General features: G+C 39.3%; 1 protein-coding gene across 3 annotated transcripts in view; it reads left to right on the top strand.

Moving 5' to 3' along the window:
• Nucleotides 1-23,817, top strand: part of ECA3 (endoplasmic reticulum-type calcium-transporting ATPase 3) — a 116,495-nt gene that overhangs the window by 6,934 nt on the left and 85,744 nt on the right. For all 3 annotated transcript variants that reach the window (XM_010274839.3, XM_088887456.1, XM_010274846.3), the window contains 4 exons: nt 4,170-4,244; nt 5,537-5,582; nt 13,181-13,240; nt 13,396-13,476. In XM_010274839.3, coding sequence (XP_010273141.1) covers nt 4,170-4,244; nt 5,537-5,582; nt 13,181-13,240; nt 13,396-13,476 — 262 coding nt within the window. The remainder of the gene's footprint in view (nt 1-4,169; nt 4,245-5,536; nt 5,583-13,180; nt 13,241-13,395; nt 13,477-23,817) is intronic.

The raw sequence follows: 23,817 nt of genomic DNA, 5'->3' as shown, positions 1-23,817 counted from the left end.
TATATGGCCTTTTTTTTTGGGGGGGGGCGGTTGGGTCAAAGCCTCCTAGCCAATATACATGTTTGGACTCTGGCTGGCATGTGAAACTACTCATTTAAGGATTTACATAGCCAAATCCACTCTTCTAGATGCACAGTAGAAACAAAAATAGAATAGAAGAGATGTCTACATGTATTAAAACAAACATCGATGGTGGAACCATGTTTTGGTTGCCATCCTTATCCCTTGTTCTTAGTGTTTGATGGAGTCATCTTTTATCCCTTCTATTTAAATAATTCTACTCATAATCTTGTTTCTTTTTGTCAGTATTGCATGGGCATGGATGTGGGTATTGGTACCTGATGTGTGCCCAGGAATCTGGCTTGGAAATACAAAGGACTCACAGACCCATCTTTGACAAAGTAAATACTATTAAGATAGTCCATATGTTTTGAACTCTAATATCATAAAAAAGGCCTGAAAGTTTATCTTTATTATTGAAGTAACATTCTATAGGAAAAATGACATTTATCATGTACAACTTTTCACTTATGTGAAATAATCAAGGATAAAAGGGAAAATGTTATGTAGAAGTGCCACAGATAGAATTTTGGCATCTGAAATGTATCCGATACAGCACTTTAACCAATGGTCACACAGCAGTGCTTTTTTTTCAGGTATATAATGTTTTCTCTCATTAATCATTTTGAGCCATTTATAAAAGATCTATTAAAGAAAAATAAAATACAAGAAGGGGGTAAAAAGATGGGGAAAGAGGAGGAATCTGAGGCTACTTCTTTTCAGGTTGTTAGAGGTTAGAATAGAGTAAGGGTAGCATTGGTGAGAGTAGCCGCAAGGATAGTTTTCTCCACTAATGTTTGATTTGGTGAAACCGGGTTTAGAGGAGGTTGAAGAGTGGGTGGTGACTGGATGGTGAGGTCTTTTAAAACCATTGGTATGATGTTTTGGAGCCGGTTGTTCTTCTTTGTCATTAAGTTGGAGGAGGTGCTTCAGGTTCTTAGTCAGGTATGCAAATCCTTCAACAGGACTAAGTTTCAGTTGGTTAGGTGGGAACCTTTTGTGGGTGCTCTCAAGCCTCCTATGTCCTACATGAGGTGGTAGGTGCATATCTTTGGTGTTCCACTTCATGCTTATATTGACCTTTCTTGAAATTAGGAATGCCTTGGGGGGATTTATTGAGTTGGATGGTAACAACTTAGATTGAGGGAAGGTTGATTATCTGATTCTTAATCTGGGTCAAGAGCATTCAGTCTATCAAAGACTGAGGTTGATGAATAAATATCCTCCTTTAGAATTGCAATTCCATATTGGAATGGGAATATTTTCACTTCAAATTTGGAGTCTCACTTGTTGGGATGTTGAGAAGGAAAGTTGGGTCTTGGTTGGCAGTAATGAGTTGATTTCATTGTGGTTATAGTCTTAGTGGCATGGCAGAGTGTTTTACCATCAAAGTTTTAGCATGATCTGAATGTTGATTTTTTTTGACCTTCATTTTTGACTTTGCCCTTTTAGTCATGCTACTCATCCATCTCAACTTCTTAACCTTGGTTTCATTTGTTTGAGAGTGGGGACATATTTCTTGACTACCTGGCGTTCTACAGAATCTAGACCATGAAATCAATGAACTCTTGATCTCTAAATTTTGCCTTAAAGAAAAGAAACTAGGTGAAAGTATACTTGGTCTTATCTCCTATCCTAGGTGGTTGTAGTGCTGAAAGTTGTTTCAACCAAGGTTTAAAATATCGATCGACCTGTTTCGAAGCTCGTTCTCCCTTTTTATTCTTTGAAACTGGTTCAGGGGGGTCAGTCTAAGGCTAGTCTACCCCCTGAACCAGGTCAGACCCCAATACGACCCCTGTAGGGGCATATCGTTAAGCCACCGATACGACAGGGCGTATCGTATCAAAATTTTGAACCTTGGTTTCAACAAAGGGATGGCAGTGACTACTGGTAATCCTGAAAATTGAACCAAACCAGAATTTATTTGTGGGGTTGATTTGTGAATGCCCATATGACAGCACCTCATAGGTGTATCTTCATTTCATCTACATAGTGGTATGCTAGGGCCAACATTATCCTCCAATCTCTTCCTCATTGCAGATAAGTGAACCATAACAGAAGGAAATGGTTACTTCAGGTTTTTCTTGACTACCAGTCTCAATTAATGCTGCAGTTATTATTCAAAAAAGAAACTGGTTCTTCCTTGTTGATCACCTCCTAATGAGGATTTTATCAAGCTTAGCTTTGATGGAAGCAGCCAGGGCAATCTGGGTCCTTGTGGAGTAGGGGGTGTATTTAGAGACAAGGAAAGTAATATTGTGGCTTTGTTTCCAGTGGGTGTGAGGAAATCAAGGTTTAAAATGTCGGTGTCAGTGGGAATGTCGGTCGTCCAAATATAAGAAACATGCTGGAAATGTCGGGAATATCATATGGAAATATTGTAAAAATTATAGACATGGTGGAAACCTTGTAAATATGCAAAATGTAGAATGATATTTTATGAAATGATAAAAGAATAAAAGAGGACAACTCTAGGCTCTGGAGTTACAGCAATGAAAAGAGGAAATTTAAGTGGCTGACTATGGACATTGAAATTCAATGTACATGGGTAAAGAGAAGTGCAAATTCATTGGCAGATGGTCTTAGCTAGGCAAGGGGTGAACAGAAACTCTATGTTTTGGGCTGTGCTGTAATTGATTTACATGTTGGGTGTACATTGGTTGTATTCGGGAGTTAAGATTGTTTAGCTCCTTTGCTATGTAATTTTCAATACTTTAATAAAATTCACTTTATTGATAAAAAAAAAGAAATGATAAAAGAAGCATAGACACACCCTTTTAAATTATTATCTTGTTCCAAATCTCTTAAAAAAGCTAAAATACTAAGGTTACAGACAAAGAATACGTTCAGAAGTTGCCTTGTAAACCTTAAGATTCAGAGCTTCATGATAGAATGAGTTAAAACAAAATTTAAACTCACAGAAAATGTAAATGGTTGTAATAGATCAACCAAATAATCTTTTTTTTTTTTGATAAGTGATCAACCAAATAATCTATTGCACAAAGAAAAACTGATATTTAACTTCATGCTTGAAATGAATATTTAGCTAACACAAAGTGGTAATCATGTAAGTTAGGTGGGCAATAATATTGTTACTCCACATATCTACAATATTATCACCAACTTATGTTACAATACTATATCTTGTATTCCATATGTGCTGGTAGTGTTCATTGGGGAATATGTATGTCATTGAAACTCTCCCTTGAACTCCACATAGTGCTGGTAGTCTTCATCGGGGAATATGTTGATTCTAGTAAAATTTTGTGTTGCTACCCATGGAAATGGAAATATGTTGTAGAAATATTAGGGAAATTAGAGACATTTTAAACCATGGGGGGACTCTTATCAGGGCTGAATTCTTAGTTGTAATTCAAGAGGTGTAGATAGCAATTTGAATATGGACAAGTTGATTGTTGAGGGGGATTCTAAACTGGTGGTGGGATGGCTAAAGAAGCTGGAGTCTATAATATGGTCTTATAGGGATGAAATTAAGAAGTTTAAATGGTTAACCAGCAACATGACACTGATGATTCTATGGGTTAGAAGACTGGTTAATGGGATGGCTGATTCCGGAGCCAAGCAAGGGATTAATAGGGATCATTTGATTGGTCTCAGTTATAATGTGCCTATTCGATTGTTTTTTATGGGAGAGGTTGCATCTTTCTCCTCTCCTTGGGTTATTGCTTGTATATATTGTTGTTTTTCTAATAAATGTTAAACTAACTAATAAAAAAAGTTCTTGTCTATAACTCAATATACTTGGTCTTAGTTTGACAATTTGTCATTGAAAATGAAATCTTTGAATTCTAAAGCATCTGTCAGGAGTCCAAAATATTCAGTTTGCTACCTGTATTTTTGTCACTTGTATGTTAGTTTTTTGCCAAATTTCTTAAGCATTGTTAAGCATTTATTGCTTTAGAGCCTTGTCATTGTCATTTTTTTATCCAATGTGAGTTTTGAGGTTTTTTTTGGGTGGGGGGGGGGGGGTGTAAGCAAATTTGAGTTTTGAGCTTATGGATTAGTCTTATTTAAAAGCAGCTCAAGCTCATGCTCATCCTTTTTCAGTTGGTCCCTTCTCTATTATATTGATTTTATTATTTTGACAGGTTATCTTGATGATCTTGGCCGCAAATGCAGCTGTAGGGGTGATTACAGAAACAAATGCTGAAAAGGCTCTTCAAGTAAGTTCTTCACTTTAATATTAGGGTGCACAGTTGAGTATGATTTGTATAGAACTATAATGTTCTTGGTGGTGGGTTAGTTGAAGGAAAAACAGAATGGGCATGGTCTGTGGGCTTACAGTAATGAAATGAAAAAAACTCAAATGGCTGACACAGGGCATTGAAGTTAGTGTTCTGGATGAAAAGAAGTGATAACTTCTTTGCTGATGGGTTAGCCAAACAAGGGGTGAAAGGGACGTCTCTATTTTGGGTTCAACTGTAATTTATGGTTTGCACTGTGTTTTCCTGAAGAGTTAAAAGAGCTTACTGCTCCCTAGTGTACCTTCTTTCTAATTAATGAAATTTCTGGTTATTGTTAAAAAAAGTGACTTTGCAACCTTGACCTCTTGGGCCACCACCTGGTCCAAGAGGAGGATGATTTAGAACCCTTGACCGCACCTTGTTTACCTTCAATAAGTGAAAAATTGCCTCATGCTGAGGCACTTGGACAGGGAATCTCAGTTGAAGTTTCTCTGGGAACGGGAACCAAAAAGGCTCTTTCCAATGCCTTAAAGGTGAATAAACCACCTAAGGAGTTGCCATTTGATGATGGTCAACAACCAGCCAGGTCCACCTCTCACCTCTGGCAATTAAGCTATAAACTGAACTACAATATTTCCCTTCTTAACCAATAGTAAAGACAGGAAAAGCATACCCTCTTAAAAGGCAGGGGAAAGGAAGAGAACTTTATCCTGGGGTACATAGTCAACTGGAACAGTCTTCTTTAGGAGGCAGGGGTAGGACCTAATTTCAGGGTCTTGTTTAAAATTGTACTATACAATTGTATCATTCTTTCTTTGTATGATCAACACAGAGTTATTTTGTTGCTGATAAAATCATAAAATGAGGTTGCCAAATACCTTTTTTACAATGAATAAAATTCATGGTGGCCACTCCTCCACCGAGAGTAAATTTTGGGGTTTATGAAGAAAAAAGTTGTCGAATACCCGAATCTCATAGAAAGGGGGAAAACAGTGTAGTTTTTCTCATGCACATACCATCTAACATGCTATATGTGTTTGACATGATCTAAATATAATAGTTAGAAATTTTGTGAATAAATTGCTTAATGTTTATTCAATATCTTTTTGTGATATATAGCTTCACCTAAACCTTCTTCTTTGTGTGCACACCAGGCAGAGTGCAATGAGACTTCTCCATATTAAATTCTTTTTGGTTTAGGCTTTATGGAACTTTTATTTTGACCTTGGTTAATTATTGGCTGATTGTGTTCTTTAATATCTATACTGTAGGAGCTTCGAGCGTACCAAGCTGATATTGCAACAGTTTTGAGAAATGGTGAGTGGACATTTTCACAATTTTTTTTGTGCATAATATGATTATTTAATACATGAAGATTATTATGCTTGGATTATATTTTATTTTCCCCCGATTGGTAACAGATCAGCAAGAAATTTTGTTGGATAGGAAAATAATGTATAACAAAGACCTCTTTCTCGAGGGATAAAAAAATGAGCCAATAAGCCCTTCCGACCAATATCCCCTTGTCTTGCCAGTGGGTTTGCCTTGTCAATTGCTGATCTTCTAACTGAAGGTGAAAGATCTGTCCTCCCTAATTAAATGAATACTAATTGGACCTTCCCCTCCTTTGTTCATTTATCATCATCATCTAAGCCTTCCAACTATATGGGGTTGACTACATGGTTCCTGTTTTTCCATTCCGTTCTGTTTAATGCCATATCTTTTGTTAAATTATGATTGCTTAAATAATTTCTTACTACTTCAACCCATGCCCTTCTATGGGTCTTTGTTCATCCATCCTGTTACAAATTGGGGGTCTTCTACTTCCATTTCTTTATTGAAATAAACCGTGATATGCTTAGTGAATCTCAAATATTAACGGCTTGGGGTTCTTAAGCCACCCTTAGATGTCATTAAGCTATGTGCAGCATTAAGAGTCTCTCACACCACTGGTTATGCATCAACTTCAACAGAAACCCTGAAACCTTTCCAGTAGTTCCATTCTCCAATTGTGGAGGCCACCAGAGGTCCCCCATAATGATCTCAAACACTAATAGATGGAAATTGACACATAGTAGGTTCTAAAAAAGCCAACTTCAATATACAACCATGAAAATATGTTTTTTTTGATAAGGAACATTGACTTGAATATTATTAAATATGAAACAGGATATGAATATATATATATATATATATATATATATATATATATATATATTTCGATTGGTTACAACCATGAAAATATTTCCTACCATTTTTAAAACTTCAAGCTCTGATGCAAAAGTAAGAAAGGAATGAACCTACCACTTGAATCTTGTCCACACTCCTCTGACTTCCTTTCAGTGGAGATCCATTCTTCTTTTAGGGGATACCAATGAAGCAACAGTAACTACTACTCAGAAGTATATCTCTCCTTTGCTGACCTAATTGGCCTTCACAACATTTCCATATTGTCAGTCACAACTTACTCAAAAAGTCAAAAGCGTTGTCATCAATGAGAAACAAATCCGTCAATGATCACGTGTATCTAGTTATACATTGTTTTTTTTTTTTTGATAAGTAAAAGGAAAACGAAAATTACAAACTGAGAAAGTGTTAAGGAGACACCAAGAATCAACTCAAATGTCAGCAAAAACAAAAAGAAAACTAATCACCACAAATTGTCCAAATTACAACTTTGTTATCCAACAGTTACCATAGACTGACCCCAAGGTCTTCTTTCTTGACTTGTACAAAATCAGGCATTACCAAAACCCAAACTGCAACAGATTTATTAACAGCTGCCACCAACCTATCCAATCTCCATTCCTTTTCTTCAAAGAGCCTTCTATTTCTCTCCTACCAAATATTCCAGAATATGGCAAACGGTAGACAGTTCCAAAATACCTTTGCCATTTAATAACCTCAGAGACTTGGCCATGTAGAGAAAATCTCTGCTGAAGACCTTGGCTGAAAATTCCTAACCACAACAATTGCAGCTTTGTCTCTTGCTGCAGCACCATATATGGACTGAAATTTCTCATCACACTCCTTAAACCCTTCTTCTTCCATCTCTCAGACCCCTAACATTCCAAGATAACAGTCCCATTTCCAGTTCAACCTCCACCGCCCCTCCTCTCTTTTTTCTTCTAACATCCCCTTAACTCTTCTTCCACCAAATCCTCTTCCCTCCATTCTCCTTCCTCCCACTCCTCACGCCCCTCCCCTAAGACTTTTTTTCTTGTTTTTTTTTCCTTCTCTCCTGCCCCTTTTGAACTGTTCAATTGCCCTTCTAACTACTCTCTCCCCTCCTAGAAAAAAGTAAACTGAGAGATTTTCCCATCTCCACCTGTCTGTCCACTAGCTTCTCAATATCCACCCTTTTCCCCCCCAAAACCTTCCTCTTTTGAAACCTCCTCCCCCTCAAGATCCTCAACCGTCTCTCCTTCCTCCCTTATCTCCTCTCCAGAGACCTCATGCTCTCTCACTTCTCCCCTCTCAGCCCCAGCTTCTTTATTTCCTTGATGGATAATTCTTCTTTTTCTATTATAGACCCTTTGTTGCTCACTTCTTTCTTCCAATTAGAGAATTTTCTCTTTCCTTTCCTTGCCTATCTCTTCTTTTTCTCTGATTCCCTTCTCCTCCCTTTGCTTATTGACGTCTTCCAATGCCATTGAAGAAATTAAAGAATTGGAACTCACCTTAGTATTCAGACAAGCAGTGATCTCCACAGTTCTCAAACTAGGCAGGACATTCTCCATGCTTCCTGTCACCGCTATAGAATCCTCCTGGTTAGCTCTGTCTCTCTTCCCATCTGCAACTTCTTCACAACTTGAATCTCTTCTTCCACCACCAATAATAGGTTCTAGAAGCTAGAGCTTAGATGACGAACAATTTTGGGTCAATGAAAGACCTTCTAATTCTTGATTGGACTTGCGAGCTTGAACAAACGCTTCCCCTTCGAGCTCCGACATTCCTTCCAGCTACCGATGTACTGTATGTAAGTTAGTCTTCCCAAATTCCTTGGCTTCTCCACCATCAATCGACACAATCTTCCTTCCTTACTCAAATCTTGCAATCTGTTGAGGTTTTTTTGATCAGCAAAGGTAGACTTTATTAATTATATAATTAAATTGGAGGTTACATTGCTGTGAGTAAATTACCCACTTCCAAGTTCCAACTGATTATCCAAATACAATTAGAACACAAAACCCTGAACACGCATTACAATTTAGCCCAAAAAATCTGCTGCTCATTTTCTTTTTTCTATATCTTTGTCTCCTCAATGCCCATTGTCTCCGACCTTCTTTTCCCAAAACACCCCTTAACACCGGTAACCTCTTCTGCCAGTTCTTTCTTTTAAATCCCTTTTTTAAAGCGGTGGTCTCCACTTCTAATTTCTTTCATATGTTTACCGGCTACCACCTGTATTCTACCTCCCCCCATCCTCTCGCTCGACTCTTGGGCTTCTATCACCTTATCATACTCTCTCTCCATGTGGACATCTCCCATCCGTCCTCTTAATCTCATACTCTCCATGTGTCCTTTTATTATTTTTGCCCGTCACATCACCCTTTTCTCCTTCCTCCTCCCTCAACTCCCAACTCTTTGATCCCCTGACTTCCTCCGTTTCCTCCTCTACCTTGCTACTGGAGACTTCTGCACCTCTATCTCCTCCCTTCTCCTCCTTACCTCCTACCTCATCTACAACCTTCTGCTCTTCCATTGTTCCCTTTTCCTCCGCTCTTAAAAAAAGTTGTCTTCCCCTTCATCTTTTACTCTTAGGTCATACCCTTTTCCTGCGAACTTAAGTTCCATCTTGTGTGGGATAGCAGAGACCTCCTCAACCTCAATTAAGGGCCTGTTCATTTGCTCTGGAGTCTGACATCTGAAAGTGCAATAATTACATTAAGGGTTATATTGGTATTGGTGAACTTTTCTTTCCTCTGAACTCTGAATGCAGAGAATGTTGTTCTGAATTCTGAATTCTGAAAATTATCAGATATCCATTTTAACCCCATATATTAGAGTTTTTGTTTGTTTTTTTGGGGGTATCATTGGAAAACAAAAAGTTGTATGATTGCACTTAGAGATAAGAGATAAGAGGAAACGAACAACTATTTTCTCCTAAAGTTAAAAGATTCCTCTTAAGAGATAAGAGTTAAGAGGAAACGAACAAGCCCTAAGATTCTTTCCATATCCAGATTCTCCCAGGACCTGTTTTTGTCATAATATTTCATGAACCTTTCGCAGCTATTACCTATTTCTTTGAAAGTTAGAATACTCCATGCATGCAATGGGATGCTGATCACTCCAACCCACAATGTTCGTCTTCTCCTACCGTTGGGAACCGCCAATCAATTCGCATATCAAGAATTCTCTTCTTTGTTCTCTTATATTCCAAAACCCATCCTCCTGCCTATTGTAGAACATGAATAGCATCTGGCCTCCGTTAAACTTCCTCGCTCCCATGACCCTTTCCTTTCCCCATTCTAAGACCACCCAATCTTCAACTCTCTCTACTTCCATCTCTTTCCCAACTACTCTACCAACCAGACTAGCATACAACACCCTCATTCTTTCCTCCAACTTGTCAATACCCCTAACATCGACGGTCACCTTCATTGCAGAATATGGATTTTGGAAAAGGACAGCCTGTTTCCTCTGCATTCTTCTACTACTCTAGTTATAAATTATTTTTCATTAAATGCATGACCTTGTTTTGAACAGAAGAAAATCAATAAAGTAGCAGTAGCAGAGACAGTTCACAATCCTCTGCTCCATTAAGAGTCCCACAGCTGTTATGGAATTAACCCAATGGATATTCTTCTCCCCAACACAACTATTGTCTATCCACCCTTTCATTCCATGAGATAGGGAATCTCGCACAGGATTCTATTATTCTCTTTTTATTAATATAATTGTACCGCTATTTGATTTTTATTGCAATTGTACCGTTATTTGATTGTTATTGCAATTGAACCGTTATTCACCATTATGTATATTTCTATATACATATATTTTTGTATTTAATCATTAATCATGTAAACATACATGCATACATAAATAAACCATAAAAAAATCCTAAAACAAGGTAGTAGTAGCAGTGGTGATTGCTCAAGAGGTAAGTAGAAGAGAGAAAACTCAGTGGAAAATAGACAAAAAACCTGTTTAGGTTGGCTGAACCATACAAGAGCAAAGAATAAGTCCTTTTTTTGTTTTTGAAAATCTTTTTGTTAATAGTGAGGGGGTGATGGTATAGGGTTCAAGGATGTATTTCTGTACATTCCCAGTGTACAGCCTCTTGTTGTACAGGGGGCTTTCTTTTTGATTTAATGAAAAATTTTACCTGACATTATTTATCAAAAAAAAAAACCTGACATTCTTCAAAAAAAAGTTCTTCTTGAAGAAAGTATGATTCTATTAAAAATCAATATTCCCCTTACTATTCATAGAATATAGAACCCTTAAAATCATCTTAAATACAAAGGACACATGTACTGCTTCTACTAAACCATTAAACAACTTAATCCCAACTGGACCCAATGTTCAGATATCAAATAACACCGAAAAATTATATTTGTATGAAATTCCTGAACTGACCCTAATTTCAAGTGATCGTTTTTTGGACCTTTACTAAACCCAATTCAAATGCAAGGAATGACTGCCAACAGACTACTCTAGATTGGGCAGTACACCTAGTTCGCACTTCGCAGAAACCAGCTTCTGTGCAGTAGCCAGATGACGGCACTTCTGATTAATCTGAAATTACAGAACTAAGCCTATTCTAAAGGAGAAGGGGAGAAAGGGATGCAGAGATGAAGAATGACAAGAAGAAGGTGCGATCTTGTATGAAACCCATGAGATTAAGGTTACACCAAGGTGGGATTATTCTCCACCCTGAACAAACAAAAGATTACAACTGTGCCCAAAACATTGTCTTAAAGCCCCTTGCTTGGCTAGAGTATCCGCCACCCCATTTCCTGTTCTTCTCACCCATTTAAAAGTCATTGTTAGTTCTCTTATTATGCTTTCAATTTCCCGAAGGGTATGTCTATAGATCCATGGTATTTGGTTATTGCATTTTGTCCAAGAAATGACCACCTGAAAATATCCACTGGAGATTCAGGGGAATCTTGATTTGGATTTGGTGGTGAACAGGGAGGTAGAAGTAAAAATAAGCTTCTAGGTTTACATTTTCTTGGGGGGGGGGGGAGTTCTTTGAAGGCTTTCAGAGAACTAGAAGAAAGGGAGAGAAAAAAGGACAAATAGCAAGGAATCGACAGTTCGAAATCTGGAATGGCTGGCCTTTACGAGGGAGGGTGGGATCAACCTGGGTGGTTTGAGTTTGTTTGGAGATGAAAGGAATGATCTTAAAGAAGGCGGTGAGATGGAAGCAGATCAGTTCTTTGAGAAAAATGCGGTTTTTGTATTAGAAAGGATAATTGACAGCCCTAAGAATCTTGGAGCACCTGTGAAAATTCCTAATGCAGTTAGAAGTTTCAAGAGTCAAAACAAACACCAAACAGTGCAAGTTTCAAGAATGTTCGCCAAGTTGAAGATGGGTTTATTCGGTATTGGGCTTTGATTAAAGTGAAGAAAACAAAGAGAGTGAATAATAGACATAAAGAGTATTATGTTCAAGCTGATGGAAAGGAAGAGTAGTTGGGTTTTCTCTAGCTATTTGCTGAAGCAGTTTTATGGTGTAGTGTAGCATCAGGCTTCTTTAGGTGTTAAGTTTTTATAGTCTTTTTTCAAGTGAGCTTTTGTCTGGTGAGAAGGTTGTTCAAGTGAGCTTTTGTTAAGTTTTTAGGGGGAAGGTTCTGGGGGATTTTCTGTGTTTGATGATTTCTTATCACCATTATTGTACTCTCTTTTCTTCTAATAAATTCTCTTTCTTATTTATTACCAAAAAATTTAAAAGACGTGCCTAGGCACACAGGTTGCCTAGGTCCCAGGCGTGGCACTTTCCTTGAGGGGCATGGTACCAAAAGCGGCTTGTAAAATCAGAAATGCATAATGTTTAACATTGCATTAGCTGTTTGAAGTAATGCAATTTGGGGAAAAATAAAGAGGTTGAGAGTTTTACATACTTGAATATGTTTTATATCTTTATGCTTGATTTTGTTTTTAAATTTTCATTTTAAATATGTTTTACATATCATGTTTATGTATTTTAATTTGAGATAATAGGTATTTTAAAACATTTTTTTTTAATTTAAGTTTCTATTTTAATTAATAATTAATATTATGTTTAATATTTTTGAATATTTTTGCTTATTTTTTGCACTTTTATGCCTTGCTTCAAAAAGGAACATGCCTTGTCTTGCACCTCGTGCCTTGGGCGCAAAATGGCCCTTGCGTTTTTTTTTTTTTTGGCATCTTGTGCTTTTAAAACACTGTACAAGGTTATAAAATCATAAAACCACCTCAAACAAATCTAGGCTAATCTAATGGTTGGATGATGAGGCACAAGCTATCAAATGAACCCTAGAATCTAGAACCAGTTATCACTAGAATCCAGTCAAGTTCTGATTTTGCTTATTTGACTTGGAGTTGTCTTTTGAATTGCATTTGCATCACATAAACCTCTGATTTCTTCTGTTCCCAAACCACTTGATGAGATTTTAGTTTTTATCTGTTCAATATCATTGATATTGGCCATTGTGTACACTTATTAACAGGCATACATAGACACAAATGTGTACTTAAATTTCTTTTTGTGCCCAGGATGTTATCATGAAACATTATGCATATCTTCTTTTTCCTATTCATTAATAAAGTTGTGTTATTATGTGTATGTATTAATACAATTTTGCATTGTTTGTCATATGTGTGTGTATTAAATCTCCTTTACTCCCCCCCAAACACACACTGATATATCAAATTTCCGAAAATTGACTCTCTTGTGGTCGCATGTGAAATGATCTTTGCAGGTTGTTTCTCAATACTACCAGCAACTGAACTTGTTCCAGGTGATATTGTTGAAGTTGGGGGTATGTTCACTCAAGAAAACAAGATTTCAATTAGTTGTCATTGCTTCTTTTACTCTTTAATATTGTTTTGTCTAGGAGGGATTATGGATCTCTTTCTTTCTTTTTCTTTTCTTTTTTTTTTTTTTTTGGTTTTTCCCTGCTTCTGGATGGTGTAGTGGGATGCAAAGTTCCTGCAGATATGAGAATGATTGAGATGCTAAGTAATCAGCTACGTGTTGATCAGGCAATTCTTACAGGTACATTCTTTGCTTTTATTGTTTCTCTTTTCCTTTCATTGTTTACTTAGCTTGTGGTACATTAATTTGCTAATATCAAATCAAAACTTGTGCTGACAAGTGTGTGGATGTGGGTTCAAGTGTAAGAGCAGCCACTTTGTTAAAAAAATGTCAAAGGTTAGGTTCTGTATCAAGTCTATCCTTCCCAAAACCCCAGATAACCAGGATCAACATTGGGTAATGGCCCTTATGTTAGAATTTATTTTGGTGGCCATTTTTTTTTAAACCATCATTGGTTTTATTTTACTTATACTGCAGCTATGCATTTTTTTTATTGGAAACAATAGCTTTCATTAAAATAACAGTTAAATACAATAGTGTCTGTTGAGTGGGCTGATTTATGTTGGGCCGGTTTATGTTTAGTTTGTTTTTTTTTTAAATTAAGAAGTTGTTGGGCCTTGGGCCCATTAGTCTTTTATTTTTAAAAGTATTGTAAGTACTTAGTTGAGTTGCCGCCCTACTAGGGGCATCTTTGTAATATCCCATATTTAAGTTAATTATAAATAGAATGAGGGGCTGGCGGCTAGGGTTATGTATCACTATCCTAGTCGACCTTCTTCTCCTTTTCTTCCCTTTCCTCTGTCTATTGCTGAAACTCCCAACTTTCTCCTCTTCCTTTCACGAGAAGCTTGGTCGAAATCAGCACATAAGCTTTCTACTTGGTATCAGAGCAGGTTGAAGGTTCTTGAAGAGATTTACTCCTACAGCCCTAGATCGGCCGACTGCATGGAGATTTAAGAGGCTGATCGAAGCTCTTAGGTAAGCCCAGTTTTTGGATTTTCTTGATGGATCTGTATGCCCTGTAGCTGGTCTAGGGTTTCTCATCAGAATCAGGAAAAACTGGAGAAAGGGGAAGAGTCCTGATTTTGTTGGACTCTTCAATTTTGACCTAGGTGGTGGCGCCCTAATTTTTTAGGGTTCCTCTGGGTTTTTTGTAAGGGGCGATTCCAGTTCCATGTGGTTTGGAGGCTTCTAGAGAGGGCGGTTGCTTTTTCTCTGTCTTCTCCCATCCCACCGAAAATGAATCTTTCGTGGGAAGAAAGTCCAGGACACCAAAGGAGTGTCGTTGGTTCCAGAAGGTATTCTGTTTGTTCTTGCTGCATTTTTTGGTTGTTTTCTGTACCTCTTTTGAGACACACGGAGGGACATAGAGTTGAATATAAGCCTGGGAATGAAATGAGACCAGTGGGAGGAGATGCTGGAGACCCCTTCGTAGCTGGGACCATTACTACAGTTAGGTTGGATGGTACAAACTACTTGGAATGATCCCATTCTGCAAAGATGGCCATTGGGGCTCGTGGAAAATTGGGGTATATTACTGGTGAAGAGGTGAAACCCGAAACTGGCAACTCCCGGTGGGTGCAGGAAAATTATATGGTAATGACATGGTTGTGTAATTCTATGTTGCCATATATAAGTAAAAATTTTTTATGGGCAAACACTGCTAAGGAGATATGGGATGGGGTTGCAGAAACCTATTCACAAAGGTAGAATGTTGCTAGGGCTTATCAACTGAGAAATCAAATTATTGCCACAAGGCAGGGAGATAGATCTATTGCAACCTATTTTTCAGTCCTTAAGACCTTGTGGCAGGAGATCGACCATCTAGAGACCTTTGCTTGGGAAACCACCAAGGATGCAGCTACCTATCAAAGACATTTAGAGAAGTATAGGGTGTTCGAATTCCTTGCTGGCCTTGACCCCGAGTATGACATTGCACGACAACATCTTCTTTCTAGGGACAGTGTCACTCTCTCCTAGGAAGGAGAGGAGTGCAAGAGGGATGTAATGATGAAAAATCTCAGTTCTGATCAGTCTGCTATGGTAAGTGCTGTGAAATCTAAACAGAATGGCAATGAAAACAAAAAGGAAGACAAAAGGGACTTGGTCTGTGACTACTGTAAGAAGCCTAAGCATACAAGAGACACTTGTTGGAAGCTTCACCTACTTCTTGTGCCGACCAGATTGAAGAATAAGAAAGGAAATGCACACATGGCAGTTACCGGTGATACTTCTCCCCCCCCCTACTACAGCTGCTTTGGAGTCCGTTGCAGTTATTGTAGTAAGGACCGAGCTTGAGAGGTTTGGGTTACTTCTGAATCAGAGGGATACAGCTAGTTCCAGTTCAGCCGTAAGCGGACAACAAGGTACAAGGTACAGGTAGCACAGGTGGAGCTCACTCTAACTCCTTTGCCCACACAGGTAGTTCACATGTCACTGCAAACTATGTTTCTGCTTCAGGTAAGGAGAGATCTTCTTGGATTATAGACTTTGGAGCCTCAGAGCATATGACCCATTGCTCCACTATTTTCTCCTCTTATCAGTTCTGTTCTGACAGAGATAGGGTCTCCACAGCTGATGGATCCCATGTTCCTATTGCTGGGAAGGGATCTGTCAAGATTAATGATTCTATTTGCTTACCCTCTGTCCTCCATGTTCCTAGATTGAGCACTAATTTGTTATCTGTTAGTAGTTTGACTAAGAATCTGAACTGCTCAATGATTTTTTCTCCTGGACGCTGTATTTTGTAGGATCTGGATTCAAAGAGGACGATTGGGAGTGGTCGTGAAGTGAATGAAATCTACCTCCTGGATGCTCTCCCTCTTCACCAAAGCCATCATGTTTGCAAAGATAGTGAGTCAAAATCTGTGGGTCAGATTATGCTTTAGTACAACCGTCTGGGTCATTTATCCTTTTCTTCTTTGAGTTGTTTGTTTCCTAAATTGTTTGAGTCTGTGAGTCTGTCAAGTTTGAAGTGTGAGGGTTGTGAACTTGGAAAGCATTGTAGACACTCTTTTAAACCTAGTAATAAAAGATGTTCTTCTCCCTTTGATGTTATTCATTCGGATGTGTGGGGCCCTTATCATGTTCCCTCTATAGGCGGCTATCGCTATTTTCTCCTGTTTGTGGATGATTTCTCTCAATATTCCTGGATTTATCTGATGAAATCACGTGATGAAGTACCATCCTTGGTGAGGCAATTCCACCAGATGGTATTAACACAGTTTGGGACAAGAATAAAGATGTTCAGATCTGACAATGCTAGGGAATATTTTGAGAGACATCTTGCCTCATATCTGTTGGAGTATGGTGTTGTCCATTAGAGCAGTTGCTCCTATAGTCCACAGTAGAATGGTGTTGCAGAGAGGAAGAATAGACACATCGTTGACACGACAAGAAGCATGATGATCACAGCCACAGTTCCGGTTCGTTTTTGGGGTGATGCAGTTCTCACGGCAGTATATCTGATTAACAGAGTGCCCTCTCGTGTACTCGGATTCAGGACCCCATTCAACCTTCTTTTTCCTCAGAGGGAGATGTTTCATATTCCTCTAAGGGTGTTTGGATGTGTCTGCTTTGCACATATTCTTGGCCCTTACCGTTCGGAGCTTGATCCCAAGGCAAAGAAACGTGTTTTCCTTGGATATGTAGAGAATCAGAAAGGGTACTGCTGCTATGATCCAGTCTCTGGGAACCGGTATGTTACTATGGATGTTACCTTTTTTGAATCTACGTACTTCTTCTCAAAGGATCCTTCTCAGGGGGAGTGTTTTGGGGAAGTAAGTCAACAGTCTATCCCTTTCCCAGTTCCAGTTCCTGTGTCTACTCCTATGCTTGACCACCACCCGATGTCACCCACCTTGTCACCTCCTTTGCGTTCCATTTCACAACATTACTCACGGCAGAGACTTCATAAGGCGGTTGATTCCACTACAACAGAACTCACACCACTTCCTGTCGATCCCTTGGAGACTCTAGATTCGACTGATACGGATTCAGGTATTCCTCTTGATCCCACTATTTCAGTTCCCATTGATCCTACTGACACTGTTACAGATAACCTTGATCTCCCTATTGCTCTTAGAAAAGGGAAGAGAAAGTGCACTGCTCATTGTATCTCAGAGTACTTATCCTACAGTGGACTTTCTCCTTCCTACCGTGCTTTTCTCTCTTCTCTTGATTCAGTGTCTATACCCAAAGGTGTTTGTGAGACTCTCTCCAAACCTGAGTGGAAGACAACTATGCAGGAAGAGATGGAGGCTTTGATTAAGAATCAGACATGGGAGATTGTGGACCTACCAGAAGGCAAGGAGACAGTTGGATGCAGATGGGTTTACATAGTAGAGTATAAGGCAGATGGAAGTATAAAGAGGTACAAGGCAAGACTTGTTGCAAAAGGGTACACACAGACCTATGGCATTGATTATCTAGAGACATTTGCGCCAGTTGCAAAGATGACCTCTGTTCGGATACTCATTTCTCTTGTTGCCTCATACTCTTGGCCCTTGTTTCAACTGGATGTAAAGAATGCTTTCCTAAATGGGGATCTGCAAGAAGAGGTGTATATGGATCTTCCAGCTGGTTTTTATGATAATGTTGAAAAGGGAAAGGTGTGCAAGCTGAAAAAGTCACTATATGGCTTGAAACAATCTCCCGGAGCATGGTTTGACAGATTCAAAAAGGCTCTGATTGTTTTTGGCTATACTCAAACTCAATCTGATCACACCTTGTTTGTGAAGCGCAGGGGATCTTTGGTGTCAATCCTAATTGTTTATGTGGATGACATTGTTGTCACTGGGAATGATCTAAGTGAGATTGATAGTCTGAAGAGGAACCTGCATAAGGAATTTGAGATTAAGGATCTTGGAGAACTAAGATACTTCTTAGGCATTGAAGTTGCAAGATCGAAACATGGAATTTTTATCTCTCAAAGGAAGTATGTCTTGGACCTTCTCCAAGAGACAGGGAAGTTTGGAACAAAGGCAGCTAGCACCCCCATTGATCAGAACCATAGAATCAGTGCATTAGAAGGTGAACCAGTGAAGGACCTTGGGAGATACCAAAGACTTGTGGGTCGGCTACTATACTTGTGTATGACAAGACCGGACATCTCCTATGCAATAAGTGTAGTGAGTCAATACATGCATGCTCCACGAGATCAACACTGGAAGGCAGTTGACAGGATCCTTGCATATTTGAAGGGACATCCAGGCAGAGGCATATTGTTTACTGATCATGGACAACTGAAGCTAGAGACCTATACAGATGCGGATTGGGCAGGATGCCTTGATGACAGGAGATCAACTTCAGGAGTGTGTACCCTAGTTGGGGGTAACCTAGTCTCATGGAAGAGTAAAAAACAAACAGTTGTGGCAAGATCAAGTGCAGAAGCGGAATATAGGGCCATGGCACATGGAGTTTCAGAACTTCTCTGGATCCGTTCTTTGTTAGAAGAAATCGGTGTACAGGCAGAAGAACCTATGATGTTATACTGCGATAACCAGGCAGCAATCAATATTGCCCATAATCCAGTCCAGCATGACCGAACTAAGCACATTGAAGTAAATAGACATTTTATCAGAGAAAGGGTAACTTCTGGAGAAGTTTGTCTTCCATACATTTCTTCTGATCTGCAGCTTGTTGATGTTCTCCCAAAAGGTGTTCCGAAGAATAAGCTGGAACATGATCTACGCAAGTTGGGAATATGTGACATCTATTCCCAACTTGAGGGGGAGTGTTGAGTGGGTTGATTTATGTTGGGCCGATTTATGTTTAGTTTGTTTTCTTTTAAATTAAGAAGTTGTTGGACCTTGGGCCCATTAGTCTTTTATTTTTAAAAGTATTGTAAGTACTTAGTTGAGTTGCCGCCCTACTAGGGGCATCTTTGTAATATCCCATATTTAAGTTAATTATAAATAGAATGAGGGGCTGGCGGCTAGGGTTATGTATCACTATCCTAGTCGACCTTCTTCTCCTTTTCTTCCCTTTCCTCTGTCTATTGCTGAAACCCCCAACTTTCTCCTCTTCCTTTCACAAGAAGCTTGGCCGAAATCAGCACATAAGGCTTTCTACAGTGTCAAACACTCAGAGCCTAAGTGTTGACCCCATACAAATCTCAAATCTTACAATACAACCCAAAACAAGCTTTCCCTGAGAGTCCCCTGCTTTGTCAAATTGCCAGCCACAACATTGGCTGATCTCCTTACCCATTTGAAAATTACATCGACTTCCCTTGCTAGGCAAAGTATTTCCCTCATTTGTCGTCTAAGGGTCCATACACCCAAGCTTTTTGTCTGCAGCCATCCTATTAGAAGTTTAGAGTTTCCTTCTATCTCAAGGTTTTGATATCCCCATTGCTTACCAATCTCATACCTTGAAGTAGCGACAGAACTTCAGCCTTTAAGGAATCTCCCATGCCTATTTGGCCAGAATAAAGTGCTAGCATTCTGCCCTCCCCATTGAACAGAATCACAAGATCAGTGCAGAGGGTGGAGAGCCTCTTGAAGACAAAGTTATGTTCCAACGGTTGGTTGGAAAACTCCTCTATCTTTGTCTCACATGACCAGACATCAGTTATGCAGTCAGCGTTGTCAGTCAATATATGCACTCTCCTAGAACTACTCACCTCCTTGCAGTTGAGAGAATATTAGCATACTTGAAGAGATGTCCAGGTAGAGGTATATTATTCAAGAATAATGATCACATGAAGATAGAGGTCTATACAGATGCTGATTGGGCTGGGAGTGTCGATGACAGAAGGTCTACCTCTGGATATTGTGCATTTGTAGGAGGTAACCTTGTCTCCTAGAGGAGTAAGAAACAAAGTGTTGTTTCCCGTTCTAGTGCCGAAGCTGAATATAGATCTATGGCTAATGGTGGGGCTGAAATCCTATGGCTGAAGTCATGTTTTGAGGAGTTGGGTATTGCTTATGAGAAGTGATTAATGTTGTATTGTGATAATCAGGCTGCTTTTAATCCGGTACATCATGACAGAACTAAGCATATCGAAGTCGATCGACATTTTGTCAGAGAAAGGGTTTCGTCTCAAGAAGTGTGTCTCCCGTATATCACCTACAGCATGCAACTCACAGATCTTCTCACCAAGGCTGTTCCAAGGAAGAAATTAGAGGCAGACCTATGCAAGTTGGGAATGACAAATATCTATTCCCAACTTGAGGGGTAGTGTAGAGAACACTGATGTGGACCCCACTGTGTTCGTATGGCAGCATAGCATATGTTTTTTGTTAGTTGTGTCAGTGTTAGTTGGTAGTTATTTCAGTTTGTTGTTACAACTTGTTATTTCAGCTTTTTTATTAGTTTATTTGCCATGTAAGCAATAAGGGCAATTCAGCCCTTTTACAATTAGTCAACATATATAAATATTAAGAGTGGGTCGGCAAATCATTATGATTGACCCTCTCTCTTTTCTAAAAACTCTTCGTGTGCTTCTTCTTTTCCCCCTCTCTTCTTCTTTTCTTCTGAAATCTTTCTTTTGCTTTCGAATTCAAGACTGATTGTAGTCTTGATCGACTACTATTTCTATGAAGGGCTTCTATTTCAGTACTCATAGCATCCCTCCAATTTGGTGTGGCTAAGGCATCTGAAACAAACTTTGGGATGGATTGAGAGGACCTAAAAGCTGTTAGGTGAGGTCCTTGAATAGGTTGATATTCTCTAACATGCCCCCTCACACGAAAGCCCATTGGGCTTGAAGCGTGAACAAGCACATGCCCACCCATACCTTGTGCTAAAACTTATTTAATTATAATGGGGATAATGAGGATCGAACACTAGACCACTTGGTCAAAATGGCTCTGATACCAAGTTGAAAATTGCATCTACAGTAATTCAGATAATGCAAGAAAAGAAGAAAAGAGAGAGAGAAAGAAGTTTCAGAAATAGATTGGGGAAGAAGAAAAGAAAGGAAGAGAGAAAAGAAGAATTCAAACCTCTCTCTCTAGCCCCATTTCATCGCTTCTATTAATAATTCTATGTCTGAGTGCAATTACTTGGATGCCCTTAATGGGGCAGCCAGCACTAAAGAAATAATTAAAGAAAATAAAAGAAGGTCCTTAACTAAGAAACATAACTTTTAAATAAATAAATACTACTTAAAAGAAATAAAGAACACTAAGGCCCATTCGGCCCATTCTCACTACAATATGCATGGATGTTTTACATAAAAGTATGAAGGCATGAAGCCAGATTCTCACTGCTTCCTTTTTCCTTGGTGATATGTTGACACCATTTTCTTGTACATCTTTTTATTTTAATGAACTCTATTTTGCAATCGAACAACAAAAGTTCAGGATTGACTTTGGATCCAAGTGGGAAGGGTTAGTGAGGCATTGGTATTTATTATTGTAGAGAACACTGATGTGGGCCCCACAGCAGTGGTTCCCACTGTGTTCGTAGGACAGCATGTGTAATTATTTGTTTCAGTCATAGTAGTGTCAGTTGGGGTCAGTTTGTTATTTTAGTTGTTATTTATTTTAGTTTTTACTTACTTTATTTGTCATGTAAGTACTAAGGGCAGATCTGTCCTTTTCTCTATGTACTGAACATAACCTATAAATACTAAGAGAGTGGCGGCGGCAGATGTGTTAGAATCTGTCCCTCCTTTCAAACCCTTGTGTTCTCCTGTTTCTCTTCTCTTCCTTCTCCTTCCTCTCACTTTTCGTCTGCTTTTCTTAACCTAAAATCTATTAGGGTTCAAGACTGATTGCAGTCTTGATCTTCTACTTGGTATCAGAGCCTATCTAGGGCTTCTCATGTGTGTCTAGTCCAGCCGACCACATGAGGACCAGCTAGGGCTGGAAGCTTATGAAGAAGTATTCATCGGCTGATTCTTGGAGATTACCAGGAGAGGTTCGCAGCTGTTGAGGACTTGTTGCGGCTTGCAGAGAGTTGGTAATCAGGAAGAAGCAGCGAAGGCTAGGGTTCAGGTAACCTTGGAAGGCAGTGAACAACATTCCATAAGTAAGTTTTATTTAGTTTCCAGAGACTGCTATCAGTCGAGATAGGTTGGACCTATCTAGAAGGAGAGGCCGAACTGCTTTAAGGTTTTTCTCTCTAGTTTAGGGTTTGACTGTTGGGCCGAACCCCTTCTCTCAGAGGTGATCAGTTTTAGGGTTTCATATTGACCCTACGACAGGTCCTAACTGTACGGACTGCTTGGAGAGTGCGGCTGAGCACTTATTTCAGACCTACGATTGAAACTCTAATTCTGCTCCTGCATCTCAGATTGCTCTCTAAGCTGGTTTCAGACCTATTTTTGGCTTCGAGCACTTCTAGGGGATAAAAAAACTTGACAGACTGCCTGGTACATTGATTGCCGATTGATTTCAGATCAGATTTGTATTGGTTTCCTGCATATACTGTGCTTGCAGATTGGTTTCAGATCAGACCTGCATTGATTTCATACTGTTTTCTGGTTGTGACCGATTGTCCAAGTGCTATTTTCTGGTGTAGTGGCTCTAACAGTTTGTAGCTACTGATTCTTGACCAAAGGTGGAGTTTAAAAATCAGGGAGAAAGTAGTTTTGGGAACAACAATTATGGTAGTGTATCTGAAATCGGGTTTCAGATTACAATTGTGAGATTTGATGGGTCAAATTACTTGGAATGGGCTCAATCATCCATGATGGCTATTGGAGGAAGGGGAAAACTAGGTTACCTCTTGGGAGGTGTGAAAGAACCTTCCAAGGAGGACCCAACATACACCAAGTGGGTTCAAGAGAACTATTTGGTTATGGCATGGCTGTGTAATTCTATGTAGCCACATATCAGCCGAAATTACTTGTGGGCAAAGATAGTCAAGGAGATATGGGATGTTGTGAAAGGAACCTATTCCCAACCCCTTAATGTTGCCAGAGCCTATGAACTGAAGTGTGAGGTGAACAGCCTTAAACAAGGAGAGAAGCCAATTTCTGTCTACTTCTCTACCTTGAAATCCTTGTGGCATGAGATTGACCATCTAGAGACCCTTGAGTGGGAGAGTCCCAAAGATGCACATACTCACAGAAAGCAAGTCAAGACAAATAGGGTGTTTGAGTTTTTGGCTGGCTTGAATTCAGAATATGACATCGTGCGGCAACAGATATTGACCAGAGATAGTGTGACCCTCTCTCAAGCATACTCCCTGGTGCATAGTGAAGAGACCAGGAGAAAAGTCATGATGCAGCCTCAGCCCCCTTTCCCAGCCCTAACAGCTGTTAAACCTAAGTTAGGGGGTGATCCAGAAAGGGACCGGAAGAAGGAAGATAAACGGGACCTGGTATGTGAACATTGCAAGAAACCCAAGCACACAAAAGATACTTGTTGGAAGCTACATCCTCACTTGGTCCCAACAAAACTAAGAAATAAGAAGGGTAATGCTCATGTGGCTGTGAACACTGATTCAACATCCTCATTAGGCACATCCCTAGAGACCTTAGCCGCTGTTTGGGCTGCCCTCATACAGTTGGAAAAGGAAGTTGGGAGTTCAGCTCAGCCGTCTTAGTCACCATCAGCTCCTGCCACA

Source organism: Nelumbo nucifera, chromosome 5 (assembly GCF_055504915.1).
Source record: "Nelumbo nucifera cultivar China Antique chromosome 5, China Antique-T2T, whole genome shotgun sequence".
Lineage (NCBI taxonomy): Eukaryota > Viridiplantae > Streptophyta > Magnoliopsida > Proteales > Nelumbonaceae > Nelumbo > Nelumbo nucifera.
Note: the sequence above shows the minus strand (reverse complement) of the source record. Positions and strands in the feature narration are given on the sequence as shown.